This window comes from Antedon bifida, chromosome 4, assembly GCF_963402885.1.
Source record: "Antedon bifida chromosome 4, ecAntBifi1.1, whole genome shotgun sequence".
In the NCBI taxonomy this organism is placed as follows: domain Eukaryota; kingdom Metazoa; phylum Echinodermata; class Crinoidea; order Comatulida; family Antedonidae; genus Antedon; species Antedon bifida.
In genome coordinates this window covers 6,900,275-6,915,078 of record NC_136229.1, presented here as the reverse complement: position 1 = coordinate 6,915,078, position 14,804 = coordinate 6,900,275, and the positions used below count along the sequence as shown (strand labels likewise).

The window sequence follows — 14,804 nt, the reverse complement described above, 5'->3', positions numbered from 1 at the left end:
CCCAGTTATATCCAGGAATTCTATTATAAAGCAATCGACATCTCTTTCTGATATCTGGCAAAAAATACGCCAGCATTTTGGTTTCCAGGCTTTGGGAGCGCACAACTTGGATCTCCCAAACTTCACAACGCTACCTGCCAAAAAACCTCAGGCCGACTCCAAAGCATGTCTCACAGCTATTTTCAACAAAGCACACTGTCCACAGTATAACAATGTCTCCAAACAAATGGCTCCTAACCAAGTGTTTAGTAAATCGTGCATTTTGTGCCAATCTTCTCAACGACCACACACTTCACATTCAGTAAGTCAGTGCAGATTTTCTTCAGCAGCTGATAGAAATAGTCTCGGCATGCAATTCACATTTCGTACTCGCAGAGAACGACTATACTACACTCCCTGACGAAGAACTCTGTTTCGAAGACCTCACTCAAGGTCCACAACATGATCTGCCCACCGGCCTAATCGACAAACCAGCTTCAGCTAGCCGAGTCAATGTTATTCAAGCACCATCTCTGAACACATCCTATCATCATTTCCCAGTGATGGCGACACTTGACATTGATGCCACTAACAATTTCATTCAAGCATCACTTAGTTTTTTTGATTTGCCTATGACACTAGCAACTCAGATTGCCAATTCTGTTTACCATTGGACTTTTATTTCTGTATTCTTGTTACATGTCCACATTCTTTTATTTTGCTTTTATTGTGTTTTTTATTTTTTCAATTATTGAAAGGAATTTGGAAGGAAGAGGCGGTTGCGCCATCACACTCGCACGCTCTCGTGTGTTGTTGTTGTTGCAGTGCGCCACCTTGCGTCCTATCGAGCGGCATTGTGGTCGCCATGTGTTAGTTGGTTCTAGTAGGCCTAGTGTCGATTGATAGTACTTTCGTTTATTTAATAAAAGTGTTCATATCTTCGTGAAGTTGATTAGTCTTTATTGCCGTTGTAAAATGTCCAACCTGCAATTAAATAAGAGTGAAAACAATGCCAATAGTGCGTAGGCGTAACATAAAAAGAAACAACAAATCGCTAGAATTACATTAAATTGAACAAATGATCCGGTAAAAAAAAATAAATAAAAAAAAAATGTATAACAAAAGTGACAGTTAATTCAGTTATTGATACTTGAAAATGTATTTTTCGAAAGCTAACAATAAGCTATACATTTTTAAGAAGTGGCAAAAAAGAGAGAAAACATTTTTATCGGCGAAAAGAATTATTCATACCTGAACAGGTTTGATGTGTCCATTCTAAACATTTCTGGCATTCAATTGACTTTTCTCCACCAATAATGTCGTCCTTACAACAACTACACTTCACAGTTTCATTGTCGCTGTTCCCGGTAGCTAGGCCTACGTTATCACTCACATGTCTGCCGCGACGACTCTTGTCGCGAGTCTCAACACTCGGCGCTGATTTTACGCTACCGCGACTTGGGCCTGAATTTTTATTACTCATAATCTTGAAACAGGTTTCGAGTTCGTATTTAATTGACACACACAAAGAATATTTTATAGAAGCATGTGCTGAGCTGTGTAGCTGTGCGGCTATTTTTTGCTATTTCCGGGAGCAGATGTGACGTCACAATATCATAAATAGGTTTTACTGTATAATTATATTCTTTTTCTCCAAGTCACTTTGAAATGACACCAAACATGGCGGCCATCTTGAATTTAGGGAAAATGTAAGCGTGGCTCCAAAGATTATGGTATTTGGATGACAATTCCGAGTGGAAAATTCCATTGAGAAAACTTTGACAGAAAATAATCGCATTTTTGTCCTTGTTTGGACCAGTAACATTTGACCTAAAATTGTTCAGTGTTTCTATTTAAATTTATGTAATTCCTAACCAAACTGCGTTTGGCAGTTTTGATATTGTAAATATAACATTACTATATTATATGCAAAATATTGGTAAAAATGTGTTTTAAAAAATGTTCCAAAAATATAGTTCTTGAAAAATTGTTATTTTGAATAAAAAATTACCATTTTTAACCAAAAAAACTTTTACATGTACTGTAAACATAACATGTTTGGTATCATTAGATAGGTAATTATAATAGCTAATAAATGATACTTTATTTTATAAAATATGTTGCATCAGTTATATCTAAAAAAGTGATTAACAGCAAATTTGACCTCAAATTTTGAGTGTTTCTATTTAAATGCCTGTAATTCCGTACCAAATTACGTTTCAGTTTTGATATAAAAATATAGACAAACTATTTGTAAAACTTTGTTTAAAAAATATGTCATTAAATTATAAATTAAAAGACGTTTACTATATAATTTCAATATAAAATTTAATGACAAAAAGAGAGATCGACGTTTCGGTACCATCATAGAACCATTTTCAAGATCAAGTGAATACAAAACAATAATAATTATGTGCACTAAGCACCAAAGTTGGTGACAGGAAATGCTAATTGAGGGCTAATTAAGTAATTAGCTCCTCCTACTGAGTTAGATAAACAATTTAGCTTTGATGGAATCCGATTGTTTATTGAGTGTAGGTTTTATCTCTTTGATCCACAACATCTCCTTAATTAGGCAATCAAACTTATTGTTACATTTAGATAAATAAATAAATATATATATTATTTTTAGTAAAATATAATTATTAAATAACTTAATTTTGGATGAAAATTTTAAAAAATTACAATTTTCACCCAAAAACTATACCATGTTTGCATATAAACATATCAAGTTTGCTATCATTAGATACATGATTGAAATAGCTAAAATATGATATTACATTTGATAAAATATGTCATACCAGTCATACGTTATATACAAATAAATGTGATTACAGTAATACCATTTGACCTCAAAGTAGAGAATACAACGGCGGCGATGAACCTGATTCAAGAAGATATGGAAAGACAAGAACGTTTACGTAGGGACGATATGGAGAAACAGCAAAAATCAGTAATGGCGTTAATGGATAAGCAAAAGGACTGTGAGGAGAGACGATTAAAAGACATAATGAAATTGAAGAAAGTTCAGATTGCAAAAACTTTCTGATAGTGATGATATTGAAAATTATCTCACTACATTTGAACGAATTTCTAACACCACATGAGTGGCGAAAAGAATACTGGATACCAAATTTGACAGGCAAAGCAAGAGCAGCCTATGCATCACTACCAGTGACAGAAAGTAAATAGTACGACATAGTGAAGAAAGCAATATTACAAAGTATAACATAACTGACATATACAGTAGACAAAGGTCTAGGTCAATTAAAACGAAAAGTGAAGAAAGTTATATAGAAATGTATGTTAGGTTGAAGATTTATTTACTACTATTTATTAGTGGGCTAAGCCTGTTGATAAAATAAGCAAAGATGATTTAGCTGAAATTGTTATTTTAGAGCAATTGGTAAATATTATGCCCACATAGGTACAAATTTGGGCTAAAGAACATAAACCAGATTGTGGATTAAATGCTGCGGAATTAGCAGATAATTATTTTCGAAAAACAGAAACAACCAGGAAAAAACAGTGAAAGCCACTCCTGAAATTGACAGTAAGGGTAATAATAATCCCCCTGATAACTTTCAGAAATCACAATCTGACGCTAGACAACTTCTCGTTTGTAGACGGTGCAAACAATTGGGTCATATTGAATGATTTTGTCGTAGTAAGGATGGCTTTATGTCGACAAAGACAGATACTGTTTCACAACCATGTACACCTTACATTTGTATTGGCCTAATTAAAGGATGTGATTGTGAAATTTTGATAGATTCTGGATGTGATATGACACTTGTTTATTCTATGCAGGTGTGTCCATGACCATGTCCAAGCCTATCCTACTGCATTTGTCAATATTAAGGTTAATAACAAAGCGATTTACCAAGAGATGTTTTTCTTGGTATGGACTTTCCTAATTTTGGAGACTTATTAGGGAAGGGGAATAAGAATCATGATAGGCATAGTTTTGTTGCCACTAGAGATCAGGCTAGACAAGAAAAACTAAGAGATAAAAACGAATTAAATGCGGAAAAGGCTTCTGTGTTATTTCACGTCAGTTAGAAGATGTGGTTAATTCCAAGAAGAATTTGGACATTTAGATGGCCAACTACTCAGTGACAAAGTTCATCAAATCAGAAGTGAAAAACGAAAAGAGTTTACAAAAACAAAGGAAGCTAAAGATAGCCAAGATAGTGAATTAGACATTTTACATATTCTTTATCCCCTCAGTAACGAAATATTGTTTCAAATGTTTTATAGGCCTATCAATAATATACCACTAAACACAGTAAAACATTTACGATTTAATACTTTTTTTAAAACTGTTCCTGTTATAGTCGATTGAAACAGTAAAGTATATGTAACGATACACCACTACGACGTTTATATTTTGTATAATTATTAATTAATACAAACGTTGAGAAGCAACTGTCAGTAATAAAGGTTTTATTTGTATATTATGTGTTTATATATCCAGCAGTATAGAAACCACATTCACAGTAAGAAAATTTCGATTCAAATGGCGACCAAAAATGGTTAATACGTATTTACAATATTGTCAATAATAAAGTATTGTAATAAGTTGTAAGTTTATTCTTCAAGGGCTCATACATTTACCTACAAACTCTGAGAGATTGGTATGTTCCATTCATCGCAAGTCAATACATTTGTACTAACGTATATTAAATCAAAATAGTATTTTTTAAAGAAAATCGGCCTATCTTCAAATGATACTGTACTCGAGATGTTCAATCGGTTTTCAGCTATTTAAAACAATTATCGTAGGAGGAGATAGGAAAATACGAGGCATCTTCGTATTATTGTGTGCAGGTATTTGTAAAGAGGACATCCATTAGATAGTGTATTACACCATTTGGGGCAAATTGTTGAACCTAAATTCGTTTTAATTGTCAATAACTAATTATCTAACTCAATTTAATTATTAAACAGAGTTACATCAGGTGGTTAAAATCAGTACCGATATTCTAACCAACTTTATATACCATCGAGTAAACATTCTAGAAATAACGCGCGATTTACCGAATTTTGGCATTACGTAAATTTATATATATAGATTATGTTCTATTTTATTATGGCGTATTTAAAAGTTGTATAGACTAAGAGTAGGTTAAATTTTGCCACGTCCGTGTATACTAGCCCCTAAAAACTCCAAGAAAGAGTTTTGAGCTTAGAAAGAGGGGGGAGTGTAATAAATTACCATTCCCTAACATAGACAGTAACATAGTAACTACATAAACATTCTAGATTAAAAGTACGTTTAGATTTTAAAAACCATGTATAATTATTATAAGAACAAGCAGGAACATTCCAGAAGTGCTATTAATAGAAACTGTAATCCAATAGAATAAGAAGTATAAAGAATGATCTAGAAGGATAGGATCATCTTGTATATAAAGGGATGTAAAACTATTGTAAGGTTGTTGGATATTAGATTATAAAAGTTATTGTGAAGCTGTTGTTTAAAGTGCTTACTGGATTGTTATAAGTTGAAGTTGATTGAAATTAAAGCTTTGTTTTTTAATTTATTTTACATCTTTGTGGATTTCCTAAAGTATTTTCAACCGCTCGGAAACATACGTAAAGGGAGTTCGTGACAGTAGCGTCCGCTGTAGTTTGTGTGAAGTCTGAATTAATAATAGTTGTGCTATCATTAGGGTAATTGTCAACATAAGCACACATTTAAGGCGATCTATTGAAATATTGTCTGTGCGATCACCAAGATCAATTTTGAAATGTTTATGTGTCCGTGATAAAACTTTGAAGGGTCCTTTATAAGGGGGGTTCGAGCGGTTTCCTGATTGCGTCTTTCCTTACAAAAACGTGTCTCGTGGCATATAAAAATGGCGTTGATGTAGTTGTCGTGAAGTTGCTCGGTTAATAATTGTAATCGTTTGTCGTAAACTCTTAGAAGCGGTAGAAAATTCACCGGGTACGGATATTTGTGTACCGTAAACTTGTCCAGCGACGCTGTGTCCTAGATCTATCTTCTATCTATACCCAGTAATACTGAATGTAAATTTTCCGCCCATCGATTGGGATCGTTTTGTGCTTTCATTTAGCTGCTGGACTATCTGTTGGTAATTAAACCTTAGTACCTTGCACATCATCCTCTGGATAAAGACATAGAAAGAGATAATCTATTTAAAGCAAATAGGGTTATAATATTCGTCAAAACAACGAAATAAATAAAGATGAACCAAATGGTGAAATTATAGTACAAAATATAATCCATATCATACATCATACATTATAATAAAAAAAAACATGTTGTCACATATTTTAAGAACTTTTAAGAACTTCGTGTAATAAAATAATAAAATTGATAATGAATGTTACTAAATCATTTACATTTTAGTGACACAATTTGCCGATGCTAAACAAAGTTCGACGCATGGATCTGGTGCTAATGCATATAAAGCTATTGATGGAAATACAGATGGATTTTTTTTTAGAAATGCATGTACCCATACAGGTAATTTTTTTTACATTTATTATTTATTAACGAATTATAGCAGTTTCTGGTAAAGTACTGTGTCTATTCCACAGTAGGCCTATACTTCATTACTATTGAAATACTACTGCGAAGTAGCTTTGTGTCGAGTGGAAGAGATAAGTAATATTGTTTGCCCTACTCTGACTTGATTGTATTTATGCTTAAGTACGTTATCGAGAACATTCTCAGGTTGGACTGTAGAACATCGATCTTGCGCTGAACTTGTAAAAGTACTAGACCTGCTCTATGTGTCTATTTCTTGCATTGTATTTTCTGAAATATATGAGAATGCCCTTCCCCTGAGTTCAAGTTCTTTTTTTATCTATTTAAGCTGACGAACTTAACAATCCTTGGTGGTATGTTGATCTACAATCACACATATCTATTTCAAAGATTGTAATATATAACAGACAAGACTGCTGTGGTAAGAAGTCTTTTAATTATATGCAGTATTGTAGATCAATCGGGAAATGAATGATGATGAAAAAAATTAGAGTGTAGATTTCAAAATAAATATTTCCTCTGTTCTTGATTCATAATTGAAGCTCGATGAATAAGATGTCATGGTACGCAGAAAAAATAGTGTGAAATTAAAGGATGAACTGGTTGATACTTGGATGAGGTCGTACGGTGCAATTTTATATGTATATACATTATACTCGGTATTAGGTAATTGCTATGTATTGATGTTCGTTCTGGAAATAACACATTAGTACATCAATATACATAATTGTACCTAATCTGTTCATTTTGTGTAACTTTATTGTAACTAGGTGATAGGCTGGTAGGTGCTGAAGTTCGTGTTGGGAACAACAAAATTTCACCTTTTACCGGAAATGCACAATGTGTAGCTACTTTAACACCATCTATGATTAGTTCAAATCCAATCGAAATGGTATGTAACCAACCAATTAGAGGACAGTACGTCAGTGTATATCTTCCTGGAAGTGATTCCCTCACTCTATGTGAAGTACAATTATATACAGGTAAATATTAAAGACATCTTCTTTTAACGAAAGCCAATAGGATGATTTTCTCTCTGCAATGAGGCAATTCAATGAAACTTGGAAACGTTGATCATGTTATATAGAGCATGTATCACCTACTAACGTAACAATCAGCTATTAATGTAACAATAACCACTAACGTAAAAATAACAACCACTAATGTAACATTAACCACTAATGTAACAAAAATAAACATCTAATGTTACAATCCATCAGCCACTAATGCCAGACATCGACTATAGTATAGTACATGTTAGTCCGTCACAAGTCCTCTCACATTTTCAAAAATTTGAAAACCGCAGAATACTCTCATAAAATGTCTTTTCAAAAGTTGTTTCACAATTCTGGACTTTAAATACACTCTTACCTTTCAATTAAAAGAAGTTTTGCACATCGATATTCAGAAAATGAAACAATTGTCGCATCAGCATTCATCATGCTTGTATTTAGTTTTGAAGTTTTTAAATACCCTTGCGGGTATACCAAAATGTTTTTATGCTGTCAGCTGTAAGGATAATACAGTATATTAGAAAACAAATTTATAAGGGACCAGCCAATGGTGATTTAAACAGTCCTGGCTTAGTCATCATTCAGATGAATGTAAGACTCATTGACATTGTCGTTTACGATCGACAGAAGTCGACCATATAAAAAATTACGCAATACTCGCTGGTCCACTTAGGTATAACTACATGTAGTTTCTGTATTCTGGGGTATTAAATGAAAACGAAGGCCTCCTCCTCCTCTTTCCCCTATCAACTGCTCGTCTTCTTCAGGTCTAACAACATCCTTAGGAGTCCTTTCTTCTTTATTCATATTTTATTTCTGTTCTCGACATAATTTTATTTTCTGTTTTCACAAGTGTTGTTATAATTTGTTCAATTAATTAATTAATTTAATATTAGAATCAACCTGGATTGATACACGTCAAGGACAGAACGGTCATTTGTCGGATATGATGGTTCATAATGAGAAAGTCAACACTGATTTACGAATTGCTCATGTTGTTAATTCTCGTTCTGCGATTCGATGCACCGCCTTCTGCCTGCTGGATCCAGACTGCGTGTCTATTAGTTTTGATGAAATGGGTACATGTGAGATGTACAGCCTCGTTGGGAGCGGTAGATATATCAGTAATGAAGATCCTAGCAAGAAATACTACGAAAGTAGCAAACACTATGAGGTTACAGTGTAAATCATTCTTCGCGTAACGCTTACACTCAATAGCTGCTGCATTGGCAACGAAAGGTCGCTATTACGCAAGCATTAGGCCTACATCGGCAGTTTTGAACAAATCATTACCTTTATTATCAATATCAACCATACATTTAAATTAAACAGCAAACGTATCGTCTATCGTCGTATTATTGTCACTTCTACACAGTTGCTTATATTTATTGTTTTTATTTAGATCAGTATTTATGGACACATCGGTTGCAAATGATAATCATTGACAAAAAGGTTTTAAAAATTCGTGAATAAGAGAATTTTAGTAAGTTCTACTTTAAAATTGTCTGTAACGTAAAGAGACAATGCAATGGGTAAAATCAATAATGTAATTTTTGTCAACATATTTTTTGATGTTTTTTAATTAATTGGAATTAAATACGGCCCCTAAATGGTTTGAATTGGTTTCAATTATCCAGCTGGAAGAAAAAATGATAACAGAAATACTAATACTGATCTCTTATTTTAAAACTGTATGACTGTGTTGTTGTTTAAAGCTTTGATTATTACTGTATATTATTTGTATTTAAATTCATATGTTATTAACGTTATTTTGATTGAAGAAAAATGTGGATTTGTAGAGGCTAGATTGGGGTGGGGGGTGGGGGGGTCGAATGGGTTGGGGAGGTGTGGGTTGTAAATATCAGGGTACTGTTTGGTTTCATTATTATTATTACATTTGTATTATTATTGTTGTAAATCTTATAGTGAGCATTTTAATGTGGTTTTAGTAAATTTTGATTTTAGAACGCACCTTCATATCGAAGTGTGCCACTGTTACAAAGTGTATGTTCAAATACATTATTATTATTACTAAAAAAACTAAAGCGTTTCGCGCTCAAACAAACAGACGTGACTGATTATATTAAAAAATTTTTGTTACATTTTAAAATAAAATTTGTTGGGAAATTTTGTTCAATGAAAACAGAGAAACAGTCAACGCACCTGCCCAAAAAATGCATAAATAAAGCCCTATTTGTAAAAATTGTTTATCGTCCTATTTTTTCAAAAGCGTCGGTAAGGGGCGGTTTTTTTTCTAAGTTAGTATTAAGGTTGGAATATATCAACACAGCCAAAAATACAATATAACAGAACAAATATAATTGTTATTATTAGGATCAACCAACAGTATTGTATTACTTTTAACTACCATTATTCATTTCATTGGTCAGGTCTGCTTTTTGGTTGTATATTCATTATTGCAAAAGTATAAATATGTCGGGCCAATTTTCTGGGTTGAGAGGGGACGATAAAGAATTAATTTTTTCTTTTAAAGAAGATTTGTTTATGTTTGTACGCGAGCGTGTTGCATTATTCATTGATGTCATTGAACTTGACAAGACTGGAATTATAATGGAAAGAACAAATCTGCATTCTGTGTTAATAAAAATAAATATTATATGATATATTATTTCTTTTAATTAAGACAACAAAATATTCCAGTTATACGGTTGTGTTTTTTTTTCAAATGTTTGCAGAATAAACCACCTAAAGGTATCCTTGGTTTGTTGGTGGAAAAACAAATCAACAGTAAAATGCAATTCCGAAACTAATAATAGTCTGTTATACTTAAGTACAAACATTTATTTTATTAATCAAGCTAGCTAATACTAATTTTAATCTAACTGAGCGTCTTTGTAAAGTCTGTATAATTCAAGGTTTGGGGAGCTTAACAAATTGCAATATATAAATTATAATTTACAAAAACTATTAAGTGTAAATAAATATAATAATAAAGTATATAGTAAATAAGAATAAAATAAATATGAATTACAAAAACAACCAACACGGTTAACAAGTTATTAGAAAATAAGGTTGAAATAACTGTGCTAGCTCTCTACATGTGAACCTTAACCCTGGTATAAGCATTCAATATAACAATTAATTAATTTATTGTTTTTGTTTTTCTTAAAGATGTATTGTCCCCCTGGAAAATAATTTTTTTACATTTTTTTGTTCAATATGCCATTTTAATTTCACCTAATACTTTGACCAAAAATTGGATGGGAAAAAAATAATTTACCTGAAAAAATGTAATTTCATGCAAAAAAAATAGTCAAATTTGCTGCCAGCCAATGGGGTTTTTGGTTGAGTTTATTTTGTCATATTATAAGTGAAAACATTATTTCTACGGAAGTGATCAACTTTATTAAAACTAAAAAATGGCATATTCAAAGTCTGATTTTATTAATCTTCATTTTTCAAGTTTTTGGGGGACAATACATCTTTAATAATGTAATAAACTTTGTCGTTTAACGATTTCCTTTTAACGAAGTAGAGACAACAAAATGTCAGACAAAAATGCATAGAATAGGATACAGTGTACGCCTATAAACAAAAGTAATTAATTATTGATAATATATAATTATTTTATTTCGGTATTACGAGTCTTAAGCACTGTATACACTTCACCTTAATATAACATTTACATCTCTATACTTTAAATAACAATAAATTAACGCACTTTAAAAGTGTTATTATATAACACATCGTTCGATTAACACAAACAAACTGTTGACGCATGCGTACAAAAGGCGTATCATTAATGCATCAAAGCATATTCTTTTTAAGCGTCACACTGACGACATATACTTTCTATGACGTAATACCATTTTTTTTTTATTTTAAAGCTACGTTAGTTACAATAAACCTAACATCTTCTAAATAAAATATTTATTACAATTATTACAATCTATAAAATATTAAAGTAAGCATTTTAAAAAACAATTTTACGGTAATTATTAGTAGTAAATGTGTGTTTTGTATAAAAATGTTATGTAACCGGTACAACCTTTTATTATTCACTATTCTGTGTAAAAAGATATATAAATCAATTGATAAATTAATTCGACACCGTACGTGTCACGTGCTCATGTTACGTAGTATATAAATTTACATTATCAAGCCTGTACAGTATATAATTGAGGTTTGGCTTTAAATCGTTGATTTCGCAGTTTGATCGTTTGAATGCTGGAATGTGATATTCTACACAAGAATGGTTCTTCATATGTTCCCTGAATACAACCTTTTTGGTGTTTTTTTTAATGATATGGTGACCATTATATCTTATACATTGAGTATTAAATATGCTATTTAGACATCAAAGTTTTACATCTTTTTGTACTTATTCAATTTAAACGTTGATAAATAAACTTAATTCTTACATCCATGTTAATCGGTCCTGTCATGTGTTTCATTTTCAATAAGAACGTAGAAATAATATTGTATATTGTTTGAAGGTTTGCATGGCGAAATCAAATGTTGATATAAATTTGCGGTACACCACGTATTTTAGTTCTGAAAAGAACTGTTGAGTTTCTCGACGTTTCGATCAATATGCTTTGATCGTCCTCAGGAGTGAGAAAATGTATATCAACAATAATTGTACTTGCCAATAGATAAATATTACGTTCGAATTTACCTCGATTGTTTTATCAAAAACATCTACCCACCCGAGGTAAATAATTTCATATTTTACAACCTGTACGAACTGCATCAGAAAAAGAGCGGAATGAGTTGTATTCGATGTTGTGAGAAATGCTCCTGTCACTCGGCCGCGATATTTCTTTTCGTACATAAGTTGGGGACCCCACATGAAACGTCACTAAATAAGCATAAATATTCATTAGTCATATCCATAAGGTGTGACGTAAGAATTGATCTAACAACAATTCACGAATGCAAACGCTTTCTGTCGAGTCGTCTGTGTAGTCGAATGGATTGGAATTTACATACGATGTATGGGTTCGATTCCCATGGGCAACTTGTTTTACTTTATAGTGAGAGAGATTATTTAGAGGGTTAGGTTTAATTATGTTTAAGAAGTAGTTCGGTTTCACATAAGGTCCCCAACTTATGTAAGAAAAAAAAATCGCCACCCACCACTCTTGGAAGGCCTTCGTGGAAGCTCAGCACATACAATTTCAGTTTGGATTCAATGGAATAAACTCAAATGACAACACTACACATTCATATCTGAGAGGATGTCCCTGGCAATGGGGCTGATATATTTGGCAGTAATAGGGGACGGACTTTAGAATATTGACCACATGTTGTTGGTGGTGTTGTATAAGGGCGGTCCAGGGCGTCTGTCTTCTATTTCTCGGAACCATTGGAAGTAGGCCTAACATTGACTGGCGATCTGAAGTCAACGTAATAACCGGAGATACGCATGCGTTTTGATACCAGACGTAGAACGGATACGATCAGACATCAGTACCCATGAGATCTTCCGAATGACTGTCGCTGATGTGTGTCATGGGAATCTAAACATGAAAAAACACAATGTTTATATATTTATTAATAGTGAATTGACATTCTGCTACAACTTAAGCTCTGTCTACACTATTATACTTTATGTGACAACAAAATGTGATGTGCCCATAATTATATAGATATGATGATGTCATATCACTACCATATTTGGGCATATCACTACCATATTTGGGCATATCACTACCATATTTGGGCACATCACACTTTTTTTTTGTCAAACTAGTTTGCTAGTGTAGACAGAGCGTAAGACCAGATAAACGATATTCTGATCTTTACAAAATGTTTTCCATTAACGAATATATTCGCGCGAATCGAACATTCCTGAGTTATGATTGGTTGCGCATTTTTCCACGTCACAAAAAGTAGATTAAAATGTTAATACTCATGACCATTAGTGAACACTCGATTCGAGCGAATAAATTCGCCTAGTGGAAAACCGGCTTGAGATAGGCCTAATGACTGTAATAATTTTACCTTTTCGTAACGCTCTTCGTCCGCTTCCTTTCGCACAACGTAGTTTGTGATGGTATATGCAAGAAGGGCTAAGAACTTCAAACACAGGAACATACCAATGAATATATACCGATATCGTTCAGCATCGTACAGCAGACAATCGCCTTCTTTCCCGCACGAGAAATCACGAATCCAACAACCGAATTTGAGAACTGCTTCTAAATAAAACGGTGCTGGTATAAAGCCTGAAAGCAAAAAATGAAATTTCGGGTTTTTTTTAAACACAGCATAGAAACATTTAGAGCATTAAGCAAATAGAAGGCAACGTTGATTTTTGAGTGAAAGCCGTACAATACTAGACATATCGGACAGAGGCCAAAAAAGTTAGTTATACCAAAAAAAACCCACATGTAAATGGGGGAATAACCTGTGACTTACAGCCTTCTGGGTGAATTGCGCCCATGTGTGGACGACACATACCACAACTTTCTACTCCCCTAAGAGTCCCTTCATGTCGAGTGCTGCCACTAAACGACGCTCGTTCGTCTGTCCACAACGACAGGGGCTGAATGGACCAGCACACCGGGGTAATCCCCTACTCTTCCGAAAGATGTACTGGGTTCTTTAAAGTGCCAATGAGCTAGATGTGTTCACTAGACCTCCAGTCCTTATCCGAGAAGACTTGTTCTACCACCAGAACAATGGTCGAGGAGCCTGTGCCGATTGTATAGCTATGGTTTGTGGTGGCGCCCCTGCCTTAACCGCTCGACCACTCGACTCAAAACTAGCATTCAATTAGCAAACTGCAAAGGTGATAGAACCTAAACTGCACCATTCACACGTATAAACAAATTGTACATTGTATCTCACTGAGTTACGACGCTTTCATACGCTAGTTTGTTATGTGTGTAGCGTAATGTAAACGTCGAGTAAAAAAAAACTAATTAGAAATATACGCATGCGCAAATACAACTATGTGTTAAGATTACTGTCTTGTTTTGAGATTTTACATCAATGTTATATTTTGTAAGGATTCCGTACGCGTGAATTTGGTATATGAGTGCAAAAAATAAGATTACTTAAAAACTGGGGTTTTATGACAATTTCGTGTAAAATTGGATCAGCAATTCATTTTAACTTCGATCTGATAGTTCCACTTACCGAATACTCTTAACATGAGCGACGTCACACCTACAGCCATTGCTCGATCGTACTGATGTACAGACCTATAAAACATAATATAGTAAGTAAGATAGTTAAAGGGGAGCTTTTGATTTGCGACGACAGACGACGACCAAACTAAGCCATGTTAATACATACGTGGGTACCGTCCTCGTTCGACACAGTTT

The 14,804-nt window shown here is 33.4% G+C and overlaps 1 protein-coding gene across 3 annotated transcripts in view; it reads right to left on the bottom strand.

The window, feature by feature from the left end:
- LOC144839819 (solute carrier organic anion transporter family member 3A1-like) overlaps nucleotides 1–14,804 on the bottom strand; it is a 138,469-nt gene that overhangs the window by 114,011 nt on the left and 9,654 nt on the right. For 2 of the 3 annotated variants that reach the window (XM_078695333.1, XM_078695335.1), the window contains exons 7-9: nucleotides 14,617–14,681; nucleotides 13,477–13,700; nucleotides 11,083–12,992 (exon numbers count right to left, since the gene is read on the bottom strand). In XM_078695333.1, coding sequence (XP_078551459.1) covers nucleotides 12,933–12,992; nucleotides 13,477–13,700; nucleotides 14,617–14,681 — 349 coding nt within the window. In that variant the 3' untranslated portion in view covers nucleotides 11,083–12,932. Of the gene's footprint in view, nucleotides 1–11,082; nucleotides 12,993–13,476; nucleotides 13,701–14,616; nucleotides 14,682–14,804 lie in introns of those variants that run through there. The other variant, XM_078695334.1, reaches the window with a different exon arrangement.